Source organism: Triticum urartu, chromosome 7, assembly GCF_003073215.2.
Source record: "Triticum urartu cultivar G1812 chromosome 7, Tu2.1, whole genome shotgun sequence".
NCBI lineage: Eukaryota > Viridiplantae > Streptophyta > Magnoliopsida > Poales > Poaceae > Triticum > Triticum urartu.
In genome coordinates, this window is record NC_053028.1 from 217,434,601 (window position 1) to 217,459,121 (window position 24,521).

General features: G+C 56.1%; 1 protein-coding gene across 1 annotated transcript in view; it reads left to right on the plus strand.

Annotated features, from left to right (window-relative positions):
* Positions 1-208: 208 nt before the first annotated feature.
* The window catches only part of LOC125518697, a 65,797-nt gene continuing 41,484 nt past the window's right edge, over positions 209-24,521 (plus strand). Inside the window, exon 1 of the mRNA XM_048683524.1 lies at positions 209-372. Coding sequence (XP_048539481.1) covers positions 209-372 — 164 coding nt within the window. The remainder of the gene's footprint in view (positions 373-24,521) is intronic.

The following is a 24,521-nucleotide window of genomic DNA, read 5'->3' on the forward strand; positions in this document are numbered from 1 at the left end:
CCGGACCTTCAATAAGAAGCTCGAAGCCTGTGGTAGGGGCTAGCATGATGAGTTCCAGTCTGTGATGTGGTCCAGCCGCACCATCACCACCAAGCCAACAGGCGAGACCCCGTTCTCCCTCGTCTACGAAGCTGAAGCAGTTCTCCCTCAAGAGGTCAGGCATCGCTCCACATGGGTCCTGGCATTTGATGAGACGCAGTAGGACGCCATGCGGGGGATGGACCTCGTGTTATGGGAGGAATGCGACCGTGAAGCCTCGCTCCGAGCAGCAAGATACCAGCAGGCGCTGCGACGGTACGACTGTCGCAGCGTCCGCTCCAGGACGCTCGAGGTGGGCAATCTCGTCCTGAGGCAGATGCTCTCCGGGGAAGGGTTGCATAAGCTCTCACCCATGTGGGAGGACCCGTTTAGGATTGCCCGCGTCTCCAGGCTTGGCACCGCACGGCAGGAGATGCAGGACGGGATCCCCATCCAGAACGCCTGGAACATCCAGCACCTCCGGAAGTTCTACCCATGAAGCAAGGCCCAGTGCCTGTGAAGGTCTCCGCTCGTGACACTCTCACGTAATAATGAGTGGGGTTGTACATGCCCCGGAGTCTCCAGAGTGCCACCCTCGGGCCTCGGGGGCTCCCTTCCACGTCCTAGTGGCAGGACTTAGCTCCACGCTAGTGAGAAGACTAGACTAGGTGTCAGACGTGACTGTTCATTTGTTTTCTCTACTTGGCTTGCCCCTTTTCCCTTCATGAAATTTGGAGTTCTGCCGTTTCTCGATGGTTTGGTTGAACCCCATCTTCTTTCTTATTCTTCCATCGATTATTTGTTTTTCGCTAGGGAGGGCGGCAGTTGCACGACGCTCTCCCTCGCACGCCCCACGAGGGGGGCTGGACAGGTAGTATGCGCGTGCGCACTCCCCTGGTCTCCGTGAGGCGTTCATGTCTGAGCTTGTGATCGGCGCATCCCCTTTTAGTCTGTGCCGCACGGGTACCGCGAAGCGGTGCGTTTGGCCATAACCAGCCCATACCCGAGGCCTTGTGCAAGAAGGGTTAAGGATTTCTTAAACGGATTTTTGCAGCTTCGCAATGTCACCCGAATCAACAGTGGGGAAGCCCCATCAGGTGCCCAGAGATGCGCGCCCTCATGAGGTCAAAGCTACCCCGGATGCATCGAGCTAAGTTACCCCTCTACACCCGTATAAGGCATAGATCTCACAACACACCACAAAAGCAACATAAGCACCATGGTTCATTACACGCCCTCGCAGGGCCCCATATTTGTTTCTGACAATGCAAGGGAAAGGGACGGAGACGACAAGCAAAAGCGGCTCCTACGATGCGGCTGCTCATGAGGATCGGCCCCTCGGACTCAGCCAGAGCCCTCCTCGCACTTCACCGGGGCGCGACGACGGGATGTGTTAGATTTCGGGTTCCGGCAGACCCTTGAGGTTCGAACATAGGGGTGCGCGCAGAGATTTCGCCTCCAACCTACCTGCACCCCTCCGCCTTGCCAGGATCTAAACTAAGGAAAGAACAACACAAGAGACGCAGGGTTTATACTGGTTCGGGCCACCATTGTGGTGTAATACCCTACTCCAGTGTGTGGTGTGGTGGATTGCCTCTTGGGCTGATGATGATGAACAATACAAGGAAGAACAGCCTCGCGAGGGTCTGTTCATGCCTGGGGCGATGAACTGCTGGGAGGAGCTCAGTCACCTTTCTGTCTCTCTCTCTACCTGATCTTCTCTATCCTTCCAACCCTCCGGCTCCGCTCAGCTCAGTCCAGTCCCCTTGGCTCTGTGGGTGGCTGGTCCTATTTATAGAGGCCCTGGTCCTCTTCCCAAATATTGAGCGGGAAGGGAGCCAACAATGGCGGGCTAATTTGAAGGGGGACAGCTAGTATCAGCTATCCTGACAAAACTAGTCTTCGCCTGCGCAAAGCTCTGGTGATGACGTCGTCTTGGGCTCCACGGTGACCTCCGTCTCGTAGTCCTCCGGTCTTGGTCTCTTTGCACCGAAATGGCAACCTTTGCCTGATGCCTCGATACTCCGCGGCTGTGCTTTCCCCCTTTGCACCAAAGAGGAAGGGAGGACACTGCGTGGGCTGGCACACGTCTGGCGCCCCCGGTCGTCATGGCTTGCGTCACGGGCACCTCGTGAGGTACCCCTCCTTGATTTCTCCGCCTCCTCGTGAGCCAGCCTGACGAGGCCGCGCCTGAGGAAGCTCCGCATCGTCCGCCCCGCGAGGCTTGGCCCCTCGCGAGCGTCTTGGGTTTGTGTTGGTGAAGATGGGCCGCGCTGGGCCCCCCTTTGAGCCACGCCGCAGGCCGCGGGCAGGCAAGTCTGGGGACCCCCATTCCCAGAACGCCGATAGTATCCCTCGGGCCCAAGGCGCGCCCGGACTTGGCCGTGCAGGGAGGCGGAAGGGCAAGAGCGAAGCGCCGCAGGCCCTCACAGCCTGCGGCCTTGGGTGCCGCATGGCGGTTGATTGGACGTGGGCGCCCTAGCAACCGCGCGAGTTGATAAAGGAGCGGCATCCACCTAGGCTTTGCTTCTTGCTTTCCCCGGTTGCTGCTCAGATCCCCTTTCCGGCGCCTCTCCTTCCTCCAAAATTTCCATATCCACTCCGACCGTGTGACCTAGGAAGCCATGGCGCCTCGTCAGCCCCCGGCCGTAGCTTGGTACTCGTCTGCCCTGGACCCGCCGAACGTGTCGGAGGCGAGCCTTGCCCGGTTGTGCTGGATGGCGACGGTGCGGGGCATCAACGGGGCGAAGGTGTTTAAAGCCGGCTCCGCCACCCCTGAGGGTCAAGGGAGCACCTTCTATCCGCTCTTCGTAAGTGCCATTGCTGCTGGCCTGGTGCCTCCCTTCTCTGAGTTCTTCTTCTTTGTCCTCCGCCACTATAAGCTGCAAGCCCTGCATCTCCACCCCAACTCCGTCCTTCTCCTGGCAATCTTTGCCTATTACTGCGAGGCTCACGTAGGGGTGCAGCCCTCAATGGCCTTGCTGCGCCACTACTTCTACCTCCGTACCTCTCGTGGTACTGCTTCCGCGTGCGCGAGCTTCGTCTCGTACGGTGGCGCCATTGCCATTTCGAACCCCGGGAAAAGGATTGAGGGCTTCAGGAGCAAGTGGGTCTTGGTGGATGCTAGGCGCATCCACCCTCGGCTGATCTTGCCCACGGAGCAGCCCACGAGCTCCAGCAATTGGGTTCGAGCAGAGCTTACGGACCCCCGCGCGAAGCTGATGTTGGAGAAGATGGACGCGGATCCGAGGCCGGCCAACATGGAGGAGGCGAAGCTGATCGGCGCGTCGCTGCTGAGGGAATTCCTGGAGCACCAGCTGGCCCCGCTTCGGCAGTACTCACTTCCGATGTGAAGGCCCCGTCTGAGCCCCGCGGCCTTAGCCGACGGAGATCTGGCTGCGGTCCTCCAATCTCTGGTCGGGGGCGATGTGGCGTGGTTGGCGGCGCTCCTACGCCCTTGTTCCTCCGCGGTGACTGGGAGCAGGTAGTGGAGTCCATGCCCGTCTTCAATGGGGATGGGCCCGTGCCCGTGGAAACTCCCGAGGAACCGGTGGACATGCCCTCCGACGACTCCATCAAAGAGGAGGAAGGAGGGGAGCGGGGAAAAGGGCCTGACTCCGAGGCGACTGACGGAGAGTCGAGGGCTCCCCTCCCCCGGCGCAGGTCCCGCGTTCTCCGCATCTCTCCGAGCGATGACGACGAGGATGACGACGAAGACGACGACGAGGACAACGACGAGCAGGACGGCGGGAGCTCGCCCCCGTTCTCGAAGAAGGACAGGACCGGGCTGATCTCCCACGGGTCTACCCCGGCCCCGGGGCGGACCGCGGATGCGCCTTCTGCCTCCAAGCTTCCCGAGGTTAACCCTTCTAGCCGGCTTTCAGGCTTCAAATTTGGCCGGAGGCCGCCTGAGCTCATTGGCGACGACCCGTAAGCATTCGATTCTTGTCTTTATTTCTCGCTCTGCTTCTGAGGCTTGACGTCCGCATCACTTGGATAGGCTGGCGCCCGCAGCAAAGAAGCCAAAAGGGGCTCCCGAGGTTCCATCTGTGGCAGCGCTTCTTCCCGCGAAGGAGGGTGACTGCGACGCACATGCTTCTCCTGCCCGGTCGTCCTCGCGAGGCCTGGCTGAGCCGGCTGGGGCGAGCTCAGCCCCCATGGCCCAAGTGGCTCCCGAGGTGCTCTTGCCTGCCGCCGCCACTTCATCTGTCGGATCGCGGCAGACTCCGCCTCAGGATGCTGTGGCCGCGCTGTCGTCTTCTCCTCCTACTCCATCGACTGCTGTCTCTCCGACTCCTTCTGCCGTTCTGGATCGTGCTGTTGCTGAGCTGGACCAACTGCGTCAGGATCTTCTTGGCGCCGGCCCCCGCTTGGTCGTCGGGCGCTTGGAGCTGGCTTCAGGATGGGTTCGCTCCGACGCTTCGATTCGGGCGGTGCTGGTCCAGGCCTCGACGGCATGCGACGAGGAGAAGCAGGCCATCCTTGAGGCGAAGGCTGCTCGTGATGCAGCCCTGGGGGAGGTGGTCGACGTCCGTGGCCGTTGCAAGGCACTGGAGGGCGAACTGCAAGGTTTGCGGGACCAGCTCGCGAACGAGGTCCGCCTTCGCCAAGAGCAGGAAGAAGGCGTGACGGCTCGCGAGGCAGCTCTCAAGGTGAGGGAGGTCAAGCTCAAGAAATGCCGCGGCCGCCTAGGCGCGCTGGAGCAAGAGTTGGGGGCGAGGAAGGCCAAGCTGGACGACGAGGCCCTGGTTCTTGCCGAGGACCGCGTGGCCTTCGCGGAGATGGAGGCAAGGGCTCGCTCCTCACTGAGGACGCTTTACAACAGCAGCCTGGAGAGCCCACTGGCTGGCGCCGAGGACAGCCCCGCCAAGCTGCTTCCCTTCCTGGTTCACGCTCTTGAAGATGTCACCCTTGGCCTTGGCCCCGCGGCCGAGGCCGAGGCACGTGTCCTGTCTTCTGTAGCAATGACGCGGGTCCTCACCCACATCTACCTTCGCGATCCCGGTGTCAACCTCGACAGCCTGCTGGAGCCAGTGAGCGGCGAGCGTGCCGCTGCCGCTGCCGAGGCCGTGAAGGGTCGCGCAGAGGCCCTGTTGGAGAAGTTCCGGGCCTTCAGCACCAAGCCGAAGCAAGGCGCTGCCGACGCCACCGCTCCGTGAGGCGTACCCAATCCGCGCTGCTCCATCGCCGTCAAGTGACTCCGTCGCGGCTCCTGTCCTGCCTTTAATTCCTGCACATGTATCATGCCTCGGGGAGGCGTTTAAACTTGCGTTTGGTATCGAGATAACAGTGTGGACTGTAATATTTGCTTTTGAACTTCTTGAAGTTTGTGCCTTTCCTTCCTACTTGCTCATGTTCTACGCCGGCAGAGCCCGGCCCCGCGCATGCCTCACCCAGCATTGGTCCCGACCGGAAACCAGGACGGGGCCAAGGAGTGAGGGGCCACGTGACAAGTTAGGCTCCTGAGTCGCGATGCTCAGGAGTCCCCCTTGGTGCACGAACAGCAAGTAGGGAGGTGTGATGCGGGTGGATCTACCGTTCTACGTTTGCAGAGCCCGGCCGCATGTGTACCTCACCCAGCGTTGGTCCTGACCAGAAACCAGGACGGGGCCACGGAGTGAGGGGCTACGTGACCAGTTAGGCTCCTGAGTCGCGATGCTCAGGAGTCCCCCTTGACGCACGAACAGCAAGTAGGGAGGCGTGATGCGGGTGGATCTACCGTTCTACGTCTGTAGAGCCCGGCCGCGCGCGTACCTCACCCAGCGTTGGTCCCAACTGGAAACCAGGACGGGGCCACGGAGTGAGGGGCTACGTGTCCAGTTAGGCTCCTGAGTCGCGATGCTCAGGAGTCCCCCTTGACGCTCAAACGGCCTTCGTACCTTGGCTCCGCTCGGGGAGAGACGCGCGACGAACCAGGCCCGGGGGGACCTGGCTGGGCGGTGTGCGTCTGGGTGTGACCCAGGCGCAGCCCCCGTGCCCAGCCCCCTCGCGCGGCACTCCCGAGTGGAGGCGTTACGATGAGGCTAGACACTGAGCTCTGGGCTCCCTGAGGTTGGTGCGGCCCGGGGGCCACCCTCAGTTGTTTATCACCAGCGCGGAGCATAGCGCTACCGTATGTGTACGGGCATAGCCGCTCCTCGGCAGTGTCGTCAGCCAGCACGGAGCATGGTGCTTCCACTGGTACGTGGGAGGGGGCCCCCTCCGGGAGGAGCCCCCGGGGCGTGTACAGCCCCGCCCTGACACGTGGCTGGCACGGTAGGGCCTGGCGAGGTGTATCTGGGCACCCGTGAGCCAGCGCGGGACTCACGAGGCCCTACCTCTAGGCGGGTTGCGCCTGGCACTGGGCCTTATCTTGTGATGTGTCCCTGCAAATTTGGTTAGATGTCGGCACTCTACGTCCTCGGGTCCCGGCCCTCGAGCTGGTCTCAGCCGTCGCTGGTATGCCAGGTCGCGATGCCATGGACAAGGCCAGAGGGTGAGGGCTAGAGAGCCAGTAAGAGCCCTGAGTCGCGATGCTCAGGTACCCCCCCTTTAACGTGCAAGTGGTCGGCGTGGAGAAGAAGAGGTGCCGTGGACCGGCATCAAATAATCAATCATGGTGGGTCTAACGCATAATCGGAAATAAACGCAAACGAGATATATGCCGCTGGGCCTGGCCCGAGCGGCTTGGGGATCATGCGGCCCGAGGGGCGCCCCCAACAGGGTAAGCTAACAACATGGAATAAAAAGGGATACACGCCGCAGGGACGGACCCACGCGGCCTGGGAATAATGCAGCCCTGGGGGGGCACTCCCAGCTGGAAATAAAACTCGAAAGACGTCACCTGACGATGTCGAGGACGAAGGAGCGTTGATGTAGCAGGCTCGATGGGCTGCGGGAGCCGATCCTCACGAGCCCCCAGGCCCAGGGGCCTTGGGAGGCTCCGGAGGCGCTGGCGGCTCCTCACGGGTCATCTCCATCCCTGCCAGGGCTGCAGAACGCCTGGCCTCTCGTGCCCCCGTGACGTCCCTCATGAGGCGCTGGTACGTGTTAGCCGCGTTCGGCAAGCCGTAAGGCATGCGAACGTAGCTGTGGGGTGGGCCTCCGCAGCGCCCCACTCGCGAGGGCTGGAGGCGCTCCAGAGAGGCGACTCGGTTGAGCCCTGGTATGTCGATGCAGACGCGCAGCCCACCATCCTCGCCTGGATGGGGAGCCACTGCTGGTAGGCGGCGGCCGCCTTTCATGACTCTTGACTCCTATAGCTCCTGAATGGCCTTGCTGACAAACTCCTGAGGGTCTGGGTCTCCTTGCCTTGCTCCTTCTTGAGGGAAACGTGCTTCGAAACACGCCTCCATGTGGTGCCCAAGCGCCTCCCTCGTGACCCTAGCTAGGTCGGTGGCCCTCCAAGGGAGAGCCCCCGAGCCCTGCCTGAGGAGGGCACCGGGCGCACTTTCCTATGCGATGGAAGGAGGTTCCCCCTGGGCAGGCGCGGGCCCAGAGGGGCCTGCCTCCTGAGTGGTCTGGCCGGACGATGTCTTCTTCTTCTTAGGGGCGGTCTCGGGAGGCCTCCTGCTTCCACGATCCGGGTCTTCCAGTGACGCGGCCTGAAAGGCTCGTTCCAGGGAACACACCACGTCATTCTCTTCACATGACACCGTGATGACTCCGCCGCTTCCTGGCATCTTGAGGACATTGTAGCCGTGATGAGTTCGGCCATGAACTTGGCCAGCACTGGGTACCCAAGGATGGCGTTGTATGGCAGGCGAATGTGAGCGACGTCGAAGTCGATGAGCTCGGTGCAGTAGTTGTCGCGTGCCCCGAAGGTGACAGGGAGGTGGACCTGCCCAATCGGGACCGTGGAGCCATCGGTGATACCGGAGAAAGGCTTGGTTGGCTGAAGCTGGCTGTAGGGCACTTGGAGGTTGTTGAATGTTTCCACGGACAAGACGTTGAGCCCTGCACCGCCATCGATGAGGGTCTTGGTGACCACCACGTTGCTGATGATTGGGGAACAAAGCATCGGGAGAACTCCGGCCGTAGCCGCACACTTGAGCTGATCTGCTGAGCTGAATGTGATGGCGCACGCCGACCACCTGAGAGGGAACGTGGCTTCGAGCCTGGGGATGACTGCGTTCACTTCGCGGGCGAACTGCTTGAAGATGCGCTGAGAGGCTGGGGCTTGTGCCCCGCCCAGGATGCAGGCGATCACTCACGGATCCTGGAAGCCCCCAGCCCCCTCATCCTGGTGGCGGTCTTCGTTTCTCCTTGGCTGCGGCGGCAGCGGTGGGAGGCCTGCGTTGCCTTGCGGGCGATCCTCGCGAGGCTGATTCCTCCAGTCTCCCTCGCGAGGCTGATCCCTCCAGCCTCCCTCGCGAGGCGGGTCTTGCTAGCGATCCTCGCGAGGTTGATCGCGCCACCCTTGGCGCGGGCCACGGTCTTCCCAGCGTCCTGCGTTCCTTCCTCCTCCTCGGCCGTAGCCCCGGTCACTGCGGTCAGGGCGACGGCCGATCCTTCCTTCTCGTACGGCTCGGAGCTCTTGATATTCGTTGGTGTTGTGGGTGTGGAGGTCGTGGTACACGCAGTACCGGCTGACCTTGGAAGGTTCGGGCTGATCTCTGCCCCGCTTGGTGTCTGGTTCTGCCGCGAGCACGGCAGCCCCCTTGCGCTTCACATCCTTGGCCTTGGGCTTCTTCTCTTCTGGGTCTGTGGTAGGCAGCTCGAGGAGGGAGAGACACCCTTCCTCAGCCCTGGCGCACTTGGTTGCCAGGTTGAACAGTTCCAAGGAAGTGCACAGGTCTTCATGCATCGCCAGCTCCTCCTTCATCTTGACATCGCGCACGCCGTCGAAGAAGGCCGAGATGATGGCCTCCTCAGTCACCTTGGGAATCTTGAGTGCCTTGGAAGTTGGCGATGAAGCGGGTGCGCATCTCGTCCCAGGAGGAGATTGTGCCTAGAGCCAGGTTCAGGAGCCAGGTGCGGGCCCCGTCCTTGAGTGCCATGGGGAACCAGTTCGCCATGACCTTCTCGTCCCCGTTGGCAGCTTCGATGCCCAGCTCGTAGAGCTGGAGGAACTACGCAGGGTCAGCCGTGCCGTCATAGCGATGAGGCAAGTCTGGCTTGAACTTGCCGGGTCACGCGACGTTGCGTAGCTAGGCGGTGAAGGCGCGACAGCCTGCTGTGGACATGGGAGGCCTTGGATGACGGGGAACTTGGTCTTGCATGTCCCCACGCGCTGCAGCTGGGAGCAGCGCGGGGTCTTGAAGCACGGGAGCAGGAGCATGGTCGCGATGTGCTGGAGCAGGGAGCGCCCGGGCAGCTTCCTGCGGGCGAGGGACTTCTTGGTAGCTCTGCTCTTGCTGCGCTGGCGCCTGATGGAGCGGGTTCCGCCAACGGGCCACGCGCCTTGGAGCCATGGCGCCTTCCTGAGGAGGAGGCGGCCGGGGCGCCACCGGAGCTTCATTGCCCGTGCGGGGCGGGGTGCGGTGCAGCGGAACGGACGGCGCAGGAGAGCCCCTGCGGCGCGGACGAGCTCGGCGACGCGGTCGAGCCATTCTTCATAGACGTCGTCGACGGGACGGTAGTGCAGGAGCTCGTTCGCCGCGATGAGTGCAGCCCGAGCCTCCATGGGTGCGCGAAGCGCGCAGGACGAAGAACTAGCTGGGGTGAGCGAGGGAGTTGCGGTGCAGCCGTCTTGCCGCACGGACGGATGCTGGGACGATGCTTGCTGCTCGTCCCCCGCCGGGCCGGTGGCGGCGTTGACGGCAGGTGACGGGGAACGGCGAGGACGCCCGCCGACAGGGGCCGTCTGGGCGACGCGGGAAGCGAGCGCGGCCCGGCGCTCAGCGCGGGCCCGATGAGCGTTAGACATGGGCGTGATGGTCGGAGGAGAACGGGGTGGTGGAAGACGAATCCCGGAGCACCCCTACCTGGCACGCCAAATGTCGGATTTCGGGTTCCGGCAAACCCTTGAGGTTCGAACACTGGGGTGCGCGCGGAGATTTCGCCTCCTACCTACCTGCACCCCTCCGCCTTTCTAGGATCTAAACTAAGGAAAGAACAACACAAGAGACGCAGGGTTTATACTGGTTCGGGCCACCGTTGTGGTGTAATACCCTACTCCAGTGTGTGGTGTGGTGGATTGCCTCTTGGGCTGATGATGATGAACAATACAAGGAAGAATAGCCTCGCGAGGGTCTGTTCTTGGCTGGGGCGATGAACTGCTGGGAGGAGCTCAGTCACCTTTCTCTCTCTCTCTCTCTACCTGATCTTCTCTATCCTTCCAACCCTCCGGCTCCACTCAGCTCAGTCCAGTCCCCTTGGCTCTGTGGGTGGCTGGTCCTATTTATAGAGGCCCTGGTCCTCTTCCCAAATATCGAGCGGGAAGGGAGCCAACAATGGCGGGCTAATTTGAAGGGGGACAGCTAGTATCAGCTATCCTGACAAAAGTAACCTTCGCCTGCGCAAAGCTCTGGTGATGACGCCGTCTTGGGCTCCATGGTGACCTCCGTCTCGTAGTCCTCCTGGTCTTGGTCTCGTTGCACCGAAATGGCAACCTTTGCCTGATGCCTCGGTACTCCGCGGCTGCGCTTGCCCCCTTTGGACCAAAGAGGAAGGGAGGACACTGCGCGGGCTGGCACCCGCCTGGCGCCCCCGGTCGTCATGGCTTGCGTCACGGGCACCTCGTGAGGTACCCCGCCTTGATTTCTCCGCCTCCTCATGAGCCAGCCTGACGAGGCCGCGCCTGAGGAAGCTCCACGTCGTCCGCCCCACGAGGCTTGGCCCCTCGCGAGGGTCTTGGGTTTATGTTGGTGAAGATGGGTCGCGCTGGGCCCCCCTTTGAGCCATGCTGCAGGCAGGCAAGTCTGGGGACCCCCGTTCCTAGAACGCCGACAGGATGACCCGCCACCGTCCTCGAAGCGAGCCCGACGGCATGGCGGCTGGTCGTAGCCGCCGCTGCTAGAGCTTTCACCGGAGGAGGAGCTGCCATAGCTGGGCGAACCACGGTCGCCGCCGAGGGCAAGGTCACCCTCGTGCTCGTCACGGCCATCGCCAAGGACAAGCACCTCGCCACCATCGTCGTCGTCTTCAGGGCAGCATCCGGCGCGGCGGCCGTCTTCCCCAAACACCCTCACGAAGAGGGTCGCTCCGCCGTCGTACTTGAAGTGGAGGGTGCACCGCCTGCCCAGGCCGCGCGTGCGGGTGAACGTCTGGCAGCCGCGGGCTAGGGCTACGTTGCCAGCAGCAGATATCTATACCACGACCCACAAGCCTTGCTGCTGTAGCCGTCGGCCTGCATCCAGAGGCCGCCGGAACCTGGGGCCGGCAGTTCGCCGGTGAAGGATCGCGGAAGTTAAAGCCAAGTGCCGGCCGGGTTCTCCGACCACATGACAAACTCCGGCAGCACATCCGTCGAGTGGAAGTGCGGCCGGGGAGGCCGGGCAACCATGGCGCGCCTCCCTCATTGACGGGGCTTCCCCGACCTAAGCGGCTCCCGCCGCGCGAAGAAGCCTCGTCGCGGCCGCCAGGGACAACGCTGGACCCCGAGGGAGTTCGCCCACGCCCATGAGGGACCGCAACGGGGGTTGCGGCATGCTTGCATGGGCGACCACGCCCCCTCATAGGCGGTGGCGAGCCGGGCCCCTCCTGGCGAGCTTTCCCCTTCTCAGCGGCCGAGAACCTCTTCACCGGCGCCATGAGTGTCGCTGCCGGGCGGCGGAACAAGAAGAAAGAAGAAGAAGCGGGTGGAATGGAGGAAGAGATGAGCGACAGGGGCTCTGCCCCTCCCCTCATTTATAGCCAATGGGAGGCCAACCTCCGGCCTCCATGTCCTAAGGTAATGATGACCTTTTTCTACATGCAACAGAGACTCGTCAAGTCGGGCAGTTGCCGAGGTAGCATGGGAAGCGGAGAGGCCCACGTCCCGTCAATCGCCACACATCAATCAAGGCCGCAGGCTGTTAGGGCCCGCGGCGCTCTGCACTTGACCCTTGGCTTCGCCGCGAAGCCAACCATGAGCGCGCCTTGGGCCCGGGGGCTACTGTCGGTGTTCTGGGAACGGGGGTACCTAGACTTGCCTGCCTGCGGCTGCTACCTCTTGAGCACTTGCGTTGGTTTTCCCTTGAAGAGGAAAGGGTGGTGCAACAAAGTACCATAAGTATTTCCCTCAGTTTTTGAGAACCAAGGTATCAATCCAGTAGGAGGCCACGCACGAGTCCCTCGCACCTACACAAACAAATAAATCCTCGCAACCAATGCGATAAGGGGTTGTCAATCCCTACACGGTCAGTTACGAGAGTGAGATCTGATAGATATGATAAGATAATATTTTTGGTATTTTTATGATAAAGATGCAAAGTAAAATAAAAGGCAATAAAAATAACTAAGTATTGGAAGATTAATATGATAGAAGATAGACCCGGGGCCATAGGTTTCACTAGTGGCTTCTCTCGAGAGCATAAGTATTCACGGTGGGTAAACAAATTACTGTTGAGCAATTGGCAGAATTGAGCATAGTGATGAGAATATCTAGGTATGATCATGTATATAGGCATCACGTCTGAGACAAGTAGACCGACTCATGCTTGCATCTACTATTACTCCACACATTGACCGCTATCCAGCATGCATCTAGAGTATTAAGTTCAAGAGGACAGAGTAATGCTTTAAGCAAGATGACATGATGTAGAGGGATAAACTCATGCAATATGAAATAAATCCCATCTTTTTTATCCTCGATGGCAACAATTCAATACGTGCCTTGCTGCCCCTACTGTCACTGGGAAAGGACACCGCAAGATTCAGCCCAAAGCTAAGCACTTCTCCCATTGCAAGAAATATCAATCTAGTAGGCCAAACCAAACTGATAATTCGAAGAGACTTGCAAAGATAACCAATCATACATAAAAGAATTCAGAGAAGATTCAAATATTGTTCATAGGTAAACTTGATCAGAAACCCACAATTCATTGGTCTCAACAAACACACCACAAAAGAAGATTACATCGAATAGATCTCCACAAGAGAGGGGGAGAACTTTGTATTGAGATCCAAAAAGAGAGAAGAAGCCATCTAGCTAATAACTATGGACCCGTAGGTCTGAGGTAAACTACTCACACTTCATCGGAAGGGCTATGGTGTTGATGTAGAAGCCCTCCGTGATCGATGCCCCCTCCGACGGAGCTCCGGAACAGGCCCCAAGATGGGATCTCATGGATACAGAAAGTTAAGGTGGTGGAATTAGGGTTTTGGCTCCGTATCTGGTAGTTTGGGGGTACGTAGGTATATATAGAAGGAGTACGTCGGTGGAGCAACAGGGGGCCCACGAGGGTGGAGGGCGCGCCCAGGGGGGTAGGCGCGCCCCCTACCTCGTGGCCTCCTGGTTGATGTCTTGATGTAGGGTCCAAGTCCTCTGGATCATGTTCGTTCCGAAAATCACGTTCCCGAAGGTTTCATTCCGTTTGGACTCCGTTTGATATTCTTTTTCTACGAAACCCTAAAATAGGCAAAAAAACAGCAATTCTGGGCTGGGCCTCCGGTTAGTAGGTTAGTCCCAAAAATAAAATAAAAGTGTATAATAAAGCCCAATAATGTCCAAAACAGAATATAATATAGCATGCAACAATCAAAAATTAAAGATATGTTGGAGACGTATCAAGCATCCCCAAGCTTAATTCCTGCTCGTCCTTGACAACCCACAAGTATAGGGGATTGCAACAGTTTTCGAGGGTAAAGTATTCAACCCAAATTTATTGATTCGACACAAGGGGAGCCAAAGAATACTCTCAAGTATTAGCAGCTGAGTTGTCAATTCAACCACACCTGGAAACTTAGTATCTGCAGCAAAGTATTTAGTAGCAAAGTAATATGATAGCAGTGGTAACGATAAAAAAGGTAACAGTAGTAAAAGTAATGTTTTTGGTATTTTGTAGTGATGATAGCAATAGCAATGGGAAAGTAAATAAGCGAAGAACAATGTATGGAAAGCTCGTAGGCAATGGATCGGTGATGGAGAATTATGCCGGATGCGGTTCATCATGTAACAGTCATAACCTAGGGTGACACAGAACTAGCTCCAGTTCATTGATATAATATAGGCATGTATTCCAAACATAGTCATACGTGCTTATGGAAAAGAACTTGCATGACATCTTTTTTCCTACCCTCCTGTGGCAGCAGGCTCCTTACGGAAACTAAGGGATATTAAGGCCTCCTTTTAATAGAGTACCGGAACAAAGCATTATCACATAGTAAATACATGAACTCCTCAAACTAACGTCATCACTGGTAAGTATCCCGATTATTGTCACTTCGGGGTTAACGGATCATAACACATAATAGGTGACTATAGACTTGCAAGATAGGATCAAGAACACTCATATATTGATGAAAACATAATAGGTTCAGATCTAAAATCATGGCACTCGGGCCCTAGTGACAAGCATTAAGCATAGCAAAGTCATAGCAACATCAATCTCAGAACATAGTGGATACTAGGGATCAAACCCTAACAAAACTAACTTGATTACATGATAGATCCCATCCAACCCATCACCGTCCAGCAAGCCTACGATGGAATTACTCATGCACGGCGGTGAGCATCATGAAATTGGTGATGGAGGATGGTTGATGATGACGATTGAGGGAGTCCTGGATTAGTGGGTCTCCGGACAGCTAGACTACATCCTTTGGCCGGACTGTTAGACTATGAAGATACAAGATTGAAGACTTCGTCTCGTGTCCGGATAGGACTCTACTTGGCGTGGAAGGCAAGCTAGGCAATACGGATATGGATATCTCCTCCTTTGTAACCGACCTTGTGTAACCCTAACCCTCCCCGGTGTCTATATAAACCGGAGGGTTTTAGTCCATAGGGAACAACAACCACAACATACAATCATACCATAGGCTAGCTCCTAGGGTTTAGCCTCTCCGATCTCGTGGTAGATCTACTCTTGTACTACCCATATCATCAATATTGATCAAGCAGGATGTAGGGTTTTACCTCCATCAAGAGGGCCCGAACCTGGGTAAAACATTGTGTCCCCTGCCTCCTGTTACCATCCGGCCTAGACGCACAGTTCGGGACCCCCTACCCGAGATCCGCCGGTTTTGACACCGACATTGGTGCTTTCATTGAGAGTTCCTCTGTGTTGTCGCCGTTAGGCTTGATGGCTCCTACTACCATCGATAGCGATGCGGTCCAGGGTGAGATTTTTCTCCCTGGACAGATCTTCGTGTTCGGCGGCTTTGCACTGTGGGCCAAATCGCTTGGCCATCTAGAGCAGATGGAAAGTTACACCCCTGGCCACTAGGTCAGGTTTGGAAGCTTAAACTACAAAGGCGATATCCATGGAGATTTGATCTTCGGCGGATTCGAGCCTCTGCCTTGTGCGCCACGCGGTCACGATGAGCATGACTTAGCTCTCCCATCGAACAGTGTTAAGGAGATCGCACTGGCAGCCGCTTCGACCCTCAATTCGGAGCCAGTTGCGCCTTCCGCGGACGGGTGGATGGATCCCGCCACGGAGGCCTCACCCTCAGCGGCGATCAAGTTGAACATCGACCTTGCCTTGCACGAGAGCCGTGTTGTTAAACTGCCAGATCCTTCTCTAGCCATGGACCCCGAACCGCCTGAGCCCATTCCTATCGAATCCGATTGGGCGCCGATCATGGAGTTTACCTCCGCGGATATTTTTCAGCACTCGCCCTTTGGCGACATACTGAACTCATTAAGGTCTCTCTCCTTGTCAGGAGAATCCTGGACGAACTATGTCCGGCAGGACAGGGATGCAGACGACGAAGAAATTCGAGGTCCACCCACCACCCACTTAGTAGCCACTATCGATGACTCAACCGACATGCTCGACTTCGACTCTGAAGACATCGACGGTATGGACGACAATGCGGGAGGCGAAGAGGAACCACCGCCCACAGGGCGCTGGACGTCCACCTCATCATATGACGTATACATGGTGGACACACCAAAAGAAGACGACGAGGAGGAACGGAAGGACGCAACGAAGGCTTGTCCCCTCGAGAAGCAGTCAAAGCGGCGGCGTAAGCGCCCCCCAAATCCCGCCTCGGCAGAAATAACGATTATACAGACCCGGCGTTGGAGCAGGGCGAACCACTGCCGGACCACGGCAATACAGAGAATCAAACCGAACAAACCAATTCTGTCAAAGATAATAGTCCAGACGACATAACGCCGAACAGGCACCCGGAGCAGCAGAATGCCCGTCAAAGGCTTGTTGCCACTGCAAGGAGTCTAAAAAAGCAGAAGCAAAGGCTCAAGGCTGCGCAGGACACACTCCAAATCAGATGGAGTAAAGTACTCAACACAGCAGCGAAGTATGATGGTAATCGCCCCACCAAGAGCTACCCGAAGCGGAAGTTGCTACCTGAATTCGATGAGGAGGCCCTAGATCCCCCACAACCAAAAATCAAAATGGCCACCTGGCCGGATAGATGACCTCACGTCCAACATGGAGTGGCAAACAACGCCACTCACAAGCCAATACGCGATCCACACGAGGGCTCGCACCAAAAGGACGGTGCAACCAGATCCATCTATGGACCACGCAAGCGCGCCCCAGCATATGATGTAACACAACAAACATCAGAACAACGCGGTACACCCAGATACAGGGGTGCCGCACACCCCCTATGTTTCACCGATGAGGTGCTGGACCATGAATTTCCAGAGGGATTCAAACCCGTAAACATAGAGGCATACAACGAAACAACAGACCCTGGGGTCTGGATTGAGGACTATATCCTCCATATCCATATGGCTCGAGGAGATGATCTCCATGCCATCAAGTACTTACCCCTCAAGCTGAAAGGGCCAGCTTGGCACTGGCTTAAAAGCCTCCCCAAAAACTCCATTGGAAGCTGGGAAGAGCTCGAAGACGCTTTTTAGGCAAATTTTCAAGGGACTTATGTCCGACCCCCGGATGCGGACGATTTGAGTCATATAACTCAACAGCCCGGGAGTCAGCCCGAAAGCTTTGGAACAGGTTCCTTACTAAGAAGAACCAAATAGTTGACTGCCCGGACGCCGAAGCCTTGGCAGCTTTTAAGCATAGCGTCTGCGACGAATGGCTTGCCAGACACCTCGGCCAAGAAAAGCCGAGAACAATGGCAGCATTAACAAGCCTCATGACCCGCTTTTGCGTGGGTGAGGACAGCTAGCTAGCCAGATGCAGCACTAGCGACCCAAGCACATCCGAAGTTAGAGATGAAAACGGGAAATCACGACGCAACAAAAATAATAAGCGTCGGAATAAAGAAGACAGCCCGAAGAGCACGGCGGTACACGCCGGATTCCGAAGCTCTCGGCCAGGTCAGCAAAAGCCGCCCTCTAAAGGCGCCAGAGATGAACTGTCCAGCCTGAACAAAATTCTGGACCAAGTATGTCAGATCCATAGCACCCCTGGTAAACCCGCTAATCATACCCACAGAATGTTGGGTCTTCAAGCAGTCCGGCAAGCTCAACGCCGTACACAAGGGGGAGGATACACCAAGCGAAGATGAGGATGAGCCTCTCAAGCAACACACTAGGGAACAAAAGTTTCCATCAGAAGTCAAAACAGTCAATGTATTACACGTGATCAAGGGAAGCAAACCGGCCCTCCCAGATAAATATGCCCAAGGGCCTATCACCGGAAAACCCTGCCACTCGTTGTCTCAACCGGTCACTTTTGACCTTCGCGATTACTCAGCAAGTATCCGGCGGGCAGGATGGGCTCCCCTGGTATTAGACCCAATAATTGACGGATACCACTTTGCACGAGTCCTGATGGACGGTGGCAGCAGTTTAAACCTGATATACCAGGATACAATCCGCAAAATGGGGATAGACCCAACGAAAATTTGCCATAGCAACACTACCTTTAAAGGAGTAACGCCAGGGCCAGGGGCTCACTGCACGGGCTCCCTGCTACTAAAGGTTATATTCGGCTTCCCCGATAACTCCCGTAGAGAACATTCAACCTTCCACATTGCTCCGTTTCAATGTGGTTATCAAGCACTACTTGGACGCGAAGCTTTTGCTCGCTTTAATGCAATACCGCATTACGCTTCCCTCACGCTCAAGATGCCCGGTCCACATGGCATCATTACAGTGAACGGAAGTATTAAGTGATCTTTGCGCACCGAAGAGAATGCGACTGCCTTGGCAGCCGCACACTAAAAACGGCCTCACCAACTAAAGCATTTGATAGGTCGTCAAGACCACGGACGCGGTTAGACGAGTCCGGCGCTGCTATATGTAATTTGTACCGGATTGATGGCCACACCCCTATTACAAATGCAAGGGGCTCAACACGCACAGACAAATGATCATCATGCTACACCCGTCCAGGATACGGCACAACGGAGACACAGGCGCAGACGTGCAGCAGGGACCCGCTCCAAGGATTCTTTTTAGATTAAGACCTTGTGTAAACCTTTTTTACTGTCTCTTGTTGATACACATCCCTCCAATTCTCAGTACAATTGAGAAGGATGCTAACGTCTTGGCATGTGGCCACATCAGAATAATGCAGGTACCTAGACACAAGGGGCTTCTTACAAAGGGCACTATTTAGGCCCGGTTTATACCATAAAGACCGAATACCTTAGGGAGTGTTCGGCGTCGCGAGTTTGGCCTTATATGCATCAGCTCCGAATCATTGCCTTTGGTCAAATGTTGGGTTTGCCCGGCTCCTATGTTTGGTGCCTTACGTTCCGCTTTATCGGCTAAGGCTGCACCAGGAGAACTACTGCGATTGTGCCCTGGTTCATCCAGACGAGCACCTCAGTAGAGAAAGCCGAAAACTGACTGTCATGATATAGTGTGAGACTGGTCAACCACTCGATGACCTATCGAAATGTTAGAATTCCTCTGCCTTAATGAAGGGTCGTCTTCCGGCCATGCATGTACGCACCCCGAGATCGGGAGAGTGCAGAGCCACCAGGGCTATCTAGTAGCCCCATTGTCAAACTCCTATGGCTAAGTGAAAGTGTTAAAGCATTATAGTCCGATTGCCTCGTTCGCTGCGCTATCACCTCCTTAATAGGACCAAGACATTGGGTTAAGTGTGAACACGCGTTTTTTGCGAGCACCTCCGCATTATATGCGTGGGGGCTGAAGTCGACGACTGCAATCTTTCAGGTTATACACATGTATACATAAACGGCCGCACAGGAGGCATCATATTACTTTCAGGCAAAAGTATAAACACGGCCTTAATAAATTTCATAAAAACATTGTGTTTACAATGGGAATACACATCACTCAAACATAATATTCTTCGAGCACTGGGCCTCTATCAAACGAGCACCCTCGAGAACCTCCTCGAAATAGTGCTCGACAGCCACTCGGCCTATGGCCAAACCCAGCGCCGCAACAGTGGTAGCGTCCATCTCCGCCCAGTATGCTTTAACATGGGCAAGGGCCATCCGCGAGCCTTCTATGCACGCCGACCTCTTCATCGCATTAATGCGCGGCACCGCACCAAGGAACTGCTGCACTAAGCTGAAATAGCTGTTCGGCTTTGGCTTTTCCGGCCATAGCTGATCCACAACAGACCTCATGGCAAGTCCGGACAACCTATTTAGTTCGTCCCATTCGGCTAGCTAATCAGTCAATGGAAGCGGACGCTCTGGAACGTTGAATTGCGACCAGAACAGCTTATCCACTCCATGATCTGTTTGACCTTGGAAGTATTTGGCTGCATCGGCAGCGCTCGCCGCCAAGTCCATATACGCATCTGCCGAACTCCACAGCCAATCCAGAGGGGCATACCGTGGATCTCCGAATTTCCTCCATAGCGTGAAGGGCTTCTCAGCCGCAATATCCCCGGCTTCCCACAGCTCCTCCTTCTTCGCTCTCATAGCAGAGTGGGTGTCTTTGTCTGCCATCATGGCCTTCTCAAGGTCCGTCGACTTCGCTCGGTTTTCTTTTTCAAGGAGCCGACAACGGTTGGCAGTGCCTTTTAATTCTATGGCCATCTTGGCCATATTCTCTTAGCTCTCGCAATGTGAGGCCTTCTCGGCTTTCAACTCTTCGGCCGCCTTCAAAGCAGCCGCATTACTAATCCTCGCTTGTTCCTTGGCTTGGGCGAGCTCCGCCCGAAGGGTCTCCACGGTGGCAGCTCTGTCTGCAGTCACAACATATTAAAGATACTGGCATCATGCTGCTCTTATTGTGTGACATTCACCAGAAAACATTACTTCCCCTGTGATTCGTCAAGCCGCTTGTTAACAAGATCGATGTCGGTGTCTGCCGCATCCAGTTGCCGTTTTAATTCGGCAAACTCACTAGTATGGCTAGCCACCGGAGCATCCACCACCTGCACATAAAGGTAGTCTGGTTATTGCCTGGGACTATGATCCTTTGTTCGCCGCCGTTCTCGACGACAACCAAAGTCTCAGGGGCTAATATCTACACAGGGCACACCTAACATGTGCGGTACTATCACATATTATATCATGTACCTCAAAGCCTATCAGTAGACTCATAAAGGCTTCATGTAATCCTCTTTCGGCGGACGAAATTCTTTCCATCACCATACCCATCAGCGTACGGTGTTCTTCTGAGATGGCCGCTCGCCCCAACAGCTCCCTCAGAACGTCCGACCGCATACCAGACGGTGTCAGACTCTTTTGTTCGCTCTCTTCGAGAGCCGGATGCTGGGGACTTCGGGGGTCTATGGGATTATCTTCTGGCCTCACCGGATCCGGAGAGGCCCTCCGTGATGACACTTTGGGGTTGCCCGCTTCTTGAGCGGAGGAGTCCGGGGGAGGCGTTTCGCTCTCCATCATCTCAGGAAGAAGATCCCCCAAAGACGAGCTCAGCTGAGAAGGGCTAAGACCCGAACTGCAAGATATATGCGACGGTTATTTTCTCAGAAGAAAGATAGTATACATTCACTATTAAAGTATTTTTCGGATCACTTACGACTCGTTGGAGGGCTGATCCCCCCACGGACCTTGTGCGGCAAGAGCACCCCCCGAGGCAGGACCCTCTGTTGGAGACTTCTTCTCCCGTTTGGAAGCCTCGGCTTCCGGATCCTCGGAAGCAGTCCTCTTCCTTCCCCAATTATCCTCCTTCATGGAGGCGCTCATTCCCTCGGTTGGAACTGGTAGCGATGGGGGCCCGCTTCCGCCCATATTATTCCCCCCGTATCTTCCTTCGAGGGCTCCAGGCAAGGTGCGAGCTCGAGCATCTTTTCCAATATCGGATTTTCCAAACCCTCAGGGAGGGTGGCCGAACACCGAATCATCTTTGCCTTTGTTATCCAGTCCTGGTCAAAGAGCGATCTCTCAGAAATAACTTCATGATGAATAAAAGATGGTGTGTTCGGCTAAAGGATTTCTTACTTGTTCGGCAGCGCGGTTACTGCTCAGGCCCACGTCCTCGGTAGTATCCGGACACTCTATTTGAGGTCCGAAGAATGACTTGTACATCTCCTCGTACGTCAGGCCGAGGAAACTTTGAATGGCACGCGGTCCTTTTGGGTTGAATTCCCACAAGCGAAGGGGCCGGCGTTTGCAAGGCTGGACTCGATGAACCAGCATAACTTGCATTACCACAACCAAATTAAAATCTCCCTCGAAGAGATCTTGAATGCGGCTTTGCAATATAGGCACATCCTTGGCTGGACCCCAGCTTAGACCTCTGCTAATCCATGACATCAGTTGTGGTGGGGGGCCCGAGCGGAAAGCGGGGGCAGCCGCCCACTTGGCACTTCTGGGAGCCGTGACGTAAAACCACTCTCGTTGCCATAATTCGGACACCTCTGGAAAGGAACCTTTCGGCCATGGAGCTCCTGCCATCTTGCCTATTGATGCGCCTCCACACGCTGCATGTTGCCCCTCGATCATCTTTGGCTTCACTTCAAAGGTCTTGAGCCAGAGGCCGAAGTGAGGGGTAATGCGGAGGAAGGCCTCACACACGACAATAAATGTCGAGATGTGGAGAAAGGAGTCCGGAGCTAGATCGTGGAAATATAACCCGTAATAGAACATCAAACCCCTGACGAAGGGATCCAGAGTGAGGCCTAGGCCTCGGAGGAAGTGGGAGACGAACACGACATTCTCGTTGGGTTCGGGAGTAGGGACGACCTGCCCTCGAGCAGGCAGACGATGCGAAACCTCGGCGGTCAGGTATCTGGCCTCCCTCAACTTCTTGATATCCTCTTCCGTGACGGAGGAGGGCATCCATCGGCCTTGAAGGCTGGATCTGTACATGATTGAAGATCCGGAGCACCTGACCTGGGCTTTGGGTGTTAGAACTCGAGGTGAGGGAGGGGTTCGATTGAGCACGAGAGGGGAAAAGCGAAAACCTTATCCCTTTATAAAGAGGGTGAATATCAAACGTCCTCTCCGTAGCCGTTTGGGACTTGCCTATACTCTAGGAGTCCTAGACACGGTTGGGTTACCCATGACCGCATTAATGAGAATCCCGTAATTGGGGGAACGCGATCTCTGCTTTGACAAGACGTGTCAAGAAACCGCCTCGCGTTATGTGTGGAGCTGGTTGAAGAAAAATGGTTTGAATAATCACCGGGCCATGACATAACGTCATGCTGCCAAAACAAGTCAGCAAATTGGATTTGCAAAAATATTATTCTCTCTATGGTGGTATGTGGAACTTATTTTGCAGGGTCGGACACTATCCTATTATTCAAATTCTTCTGTGATGTATTCGGAGAAGGAACCCGCCTTGCAATGCCGAAGACAATACTGCGCGCCGGACTCATCGTCATTGAAGCCTGGTTCATGGGATACTGAGGGAGTCCTGGATTAGGGGGTCTCCGGACAGCCGGACTATATCATTTGACCGGACTGTTAGACTATGAAGATACAAGATTGAAGACTTCGTCTCGTGTCTGGATAGGACTCTACTTGGCGTGGAAGGCAAGCTAGGCAATACGGATATGGATATCTCCTCCTTTGTAACCGACCTTGTGTAACCCTAACCCTCCCCGGTGTCTATATAAACCGGAGGGTTTTAGTCCGTAGGGAACAACAACCACAACATACAATCATACCATAGGCTAGCTTCTAGGGTTTAGCCTCTCCGATCTCGTGGTAGATCTACTCTTGTACTACCCATATCATCAATATTAATCAAGAAGGACGTACGGTTTTACCTCCATCAAGAGGGCCCGAACCTGGGTAAAACATTGTGTCCCCTGTCTCCTGTTGCCATCCGGCCTAAACGCACAGTTCGGGACCCCCTACCCGAGATCCGCCGGTTTTGACACCGACAACAATGGCGACAGATTCCCTCTCCGGAGCCTTGAACGGACTCCTGTCAGCCCTCCCGAGAGGTTTTAGGGCTTGCACTACAAAAAGAGACACATTCGTGACATTTTGGGCCGAACGAATTTTTTTCTGTCATACATATGACACTTCTATGACGATAATTGTGACAAAACCCGGTATCATCATAGATGTGGTCGGCTCCTACTTCTATGACAAAAAATCATGACAGAAAATGGGCTTTTCGTCCTGGGCGGGCCGGAGACGCAACTGCATGACATTCTTTGGGCCGTCCATGACGGAAAAAACCATGGTAGAAGCGAGGGCGAGGAAAATTTCGGGGAGTTCCCGGTTACGGTGGGAGGTCGTGGGTCGAGCGATGCGCGTTTCTCTCGTACATGTACACGCATGTGTGCAAGGCATTGGCTCTAACTGAACCCGAGCGATTGCACTGCAGGCTACGCGTTACTGAACCCGAGCGATCGATCAATGGTTGTTAACTGAACCCGATCGAGCGATTCCTTCGCTACTGCTGCTAACTGAAGTCGATCGATGCTGCCTCTGGGATGAACAGTGAGCGTTGCGGGGGGGTTTGGATGAACAGTGAGCGGTGGCGTTGCCTCTGGATGAACAGGACCCCGTGGTGTGGTGGAGGGATGGATGAACAGTAGACGGTGGAGGGGTGCCCGTGGAGGGGTGGTTGAACAGGACCCCGTGGTGTGGAGGGCTGGATGAACAGTAGACGGTGGAGGGGTGGTTGAACAGTGGCCGGTGGAGTAGCGCGCGGTGGAGGCTGGATGAACAGGAGCCCGTGGAGGCTGGAGGAGGTCGACAGTAGCCTGTGGAGGCTGGAGGAGGTCGACGGTGGAGATGAACAATATCCCGTGGAGTCCCTTTTTGCGGTACGCCACGCCCCTCCCGATGAACAGGACCCCCGTTTCAACCGTAGCGCTCCAACACAAGTCCGTTTTGTCCATTTTGCGGTACGGCACACCCCTCCCGCTCAACAGGACCCCCGTTTCGATCGTAGGAGGTCCGTTTCGTCCGTTTTGCGGTATGCCAGGCCCCTCCCAATGAACAGGATCCCATTTCGAACGTGGCCGGTCGAACACAAGGCCGTTTCCTCCGTTCTGCGATACACCAGGCCTCGTTTCCATCGCCTGTTCCGTCCAAGCCCTCCCGATGAACACGACCACGCATTCCGTTTCGACCCAGCCGGTTGGCTCCCACGCGTTCCGTTGCCTCCCGATGAACACGATGCATTCCGTTGC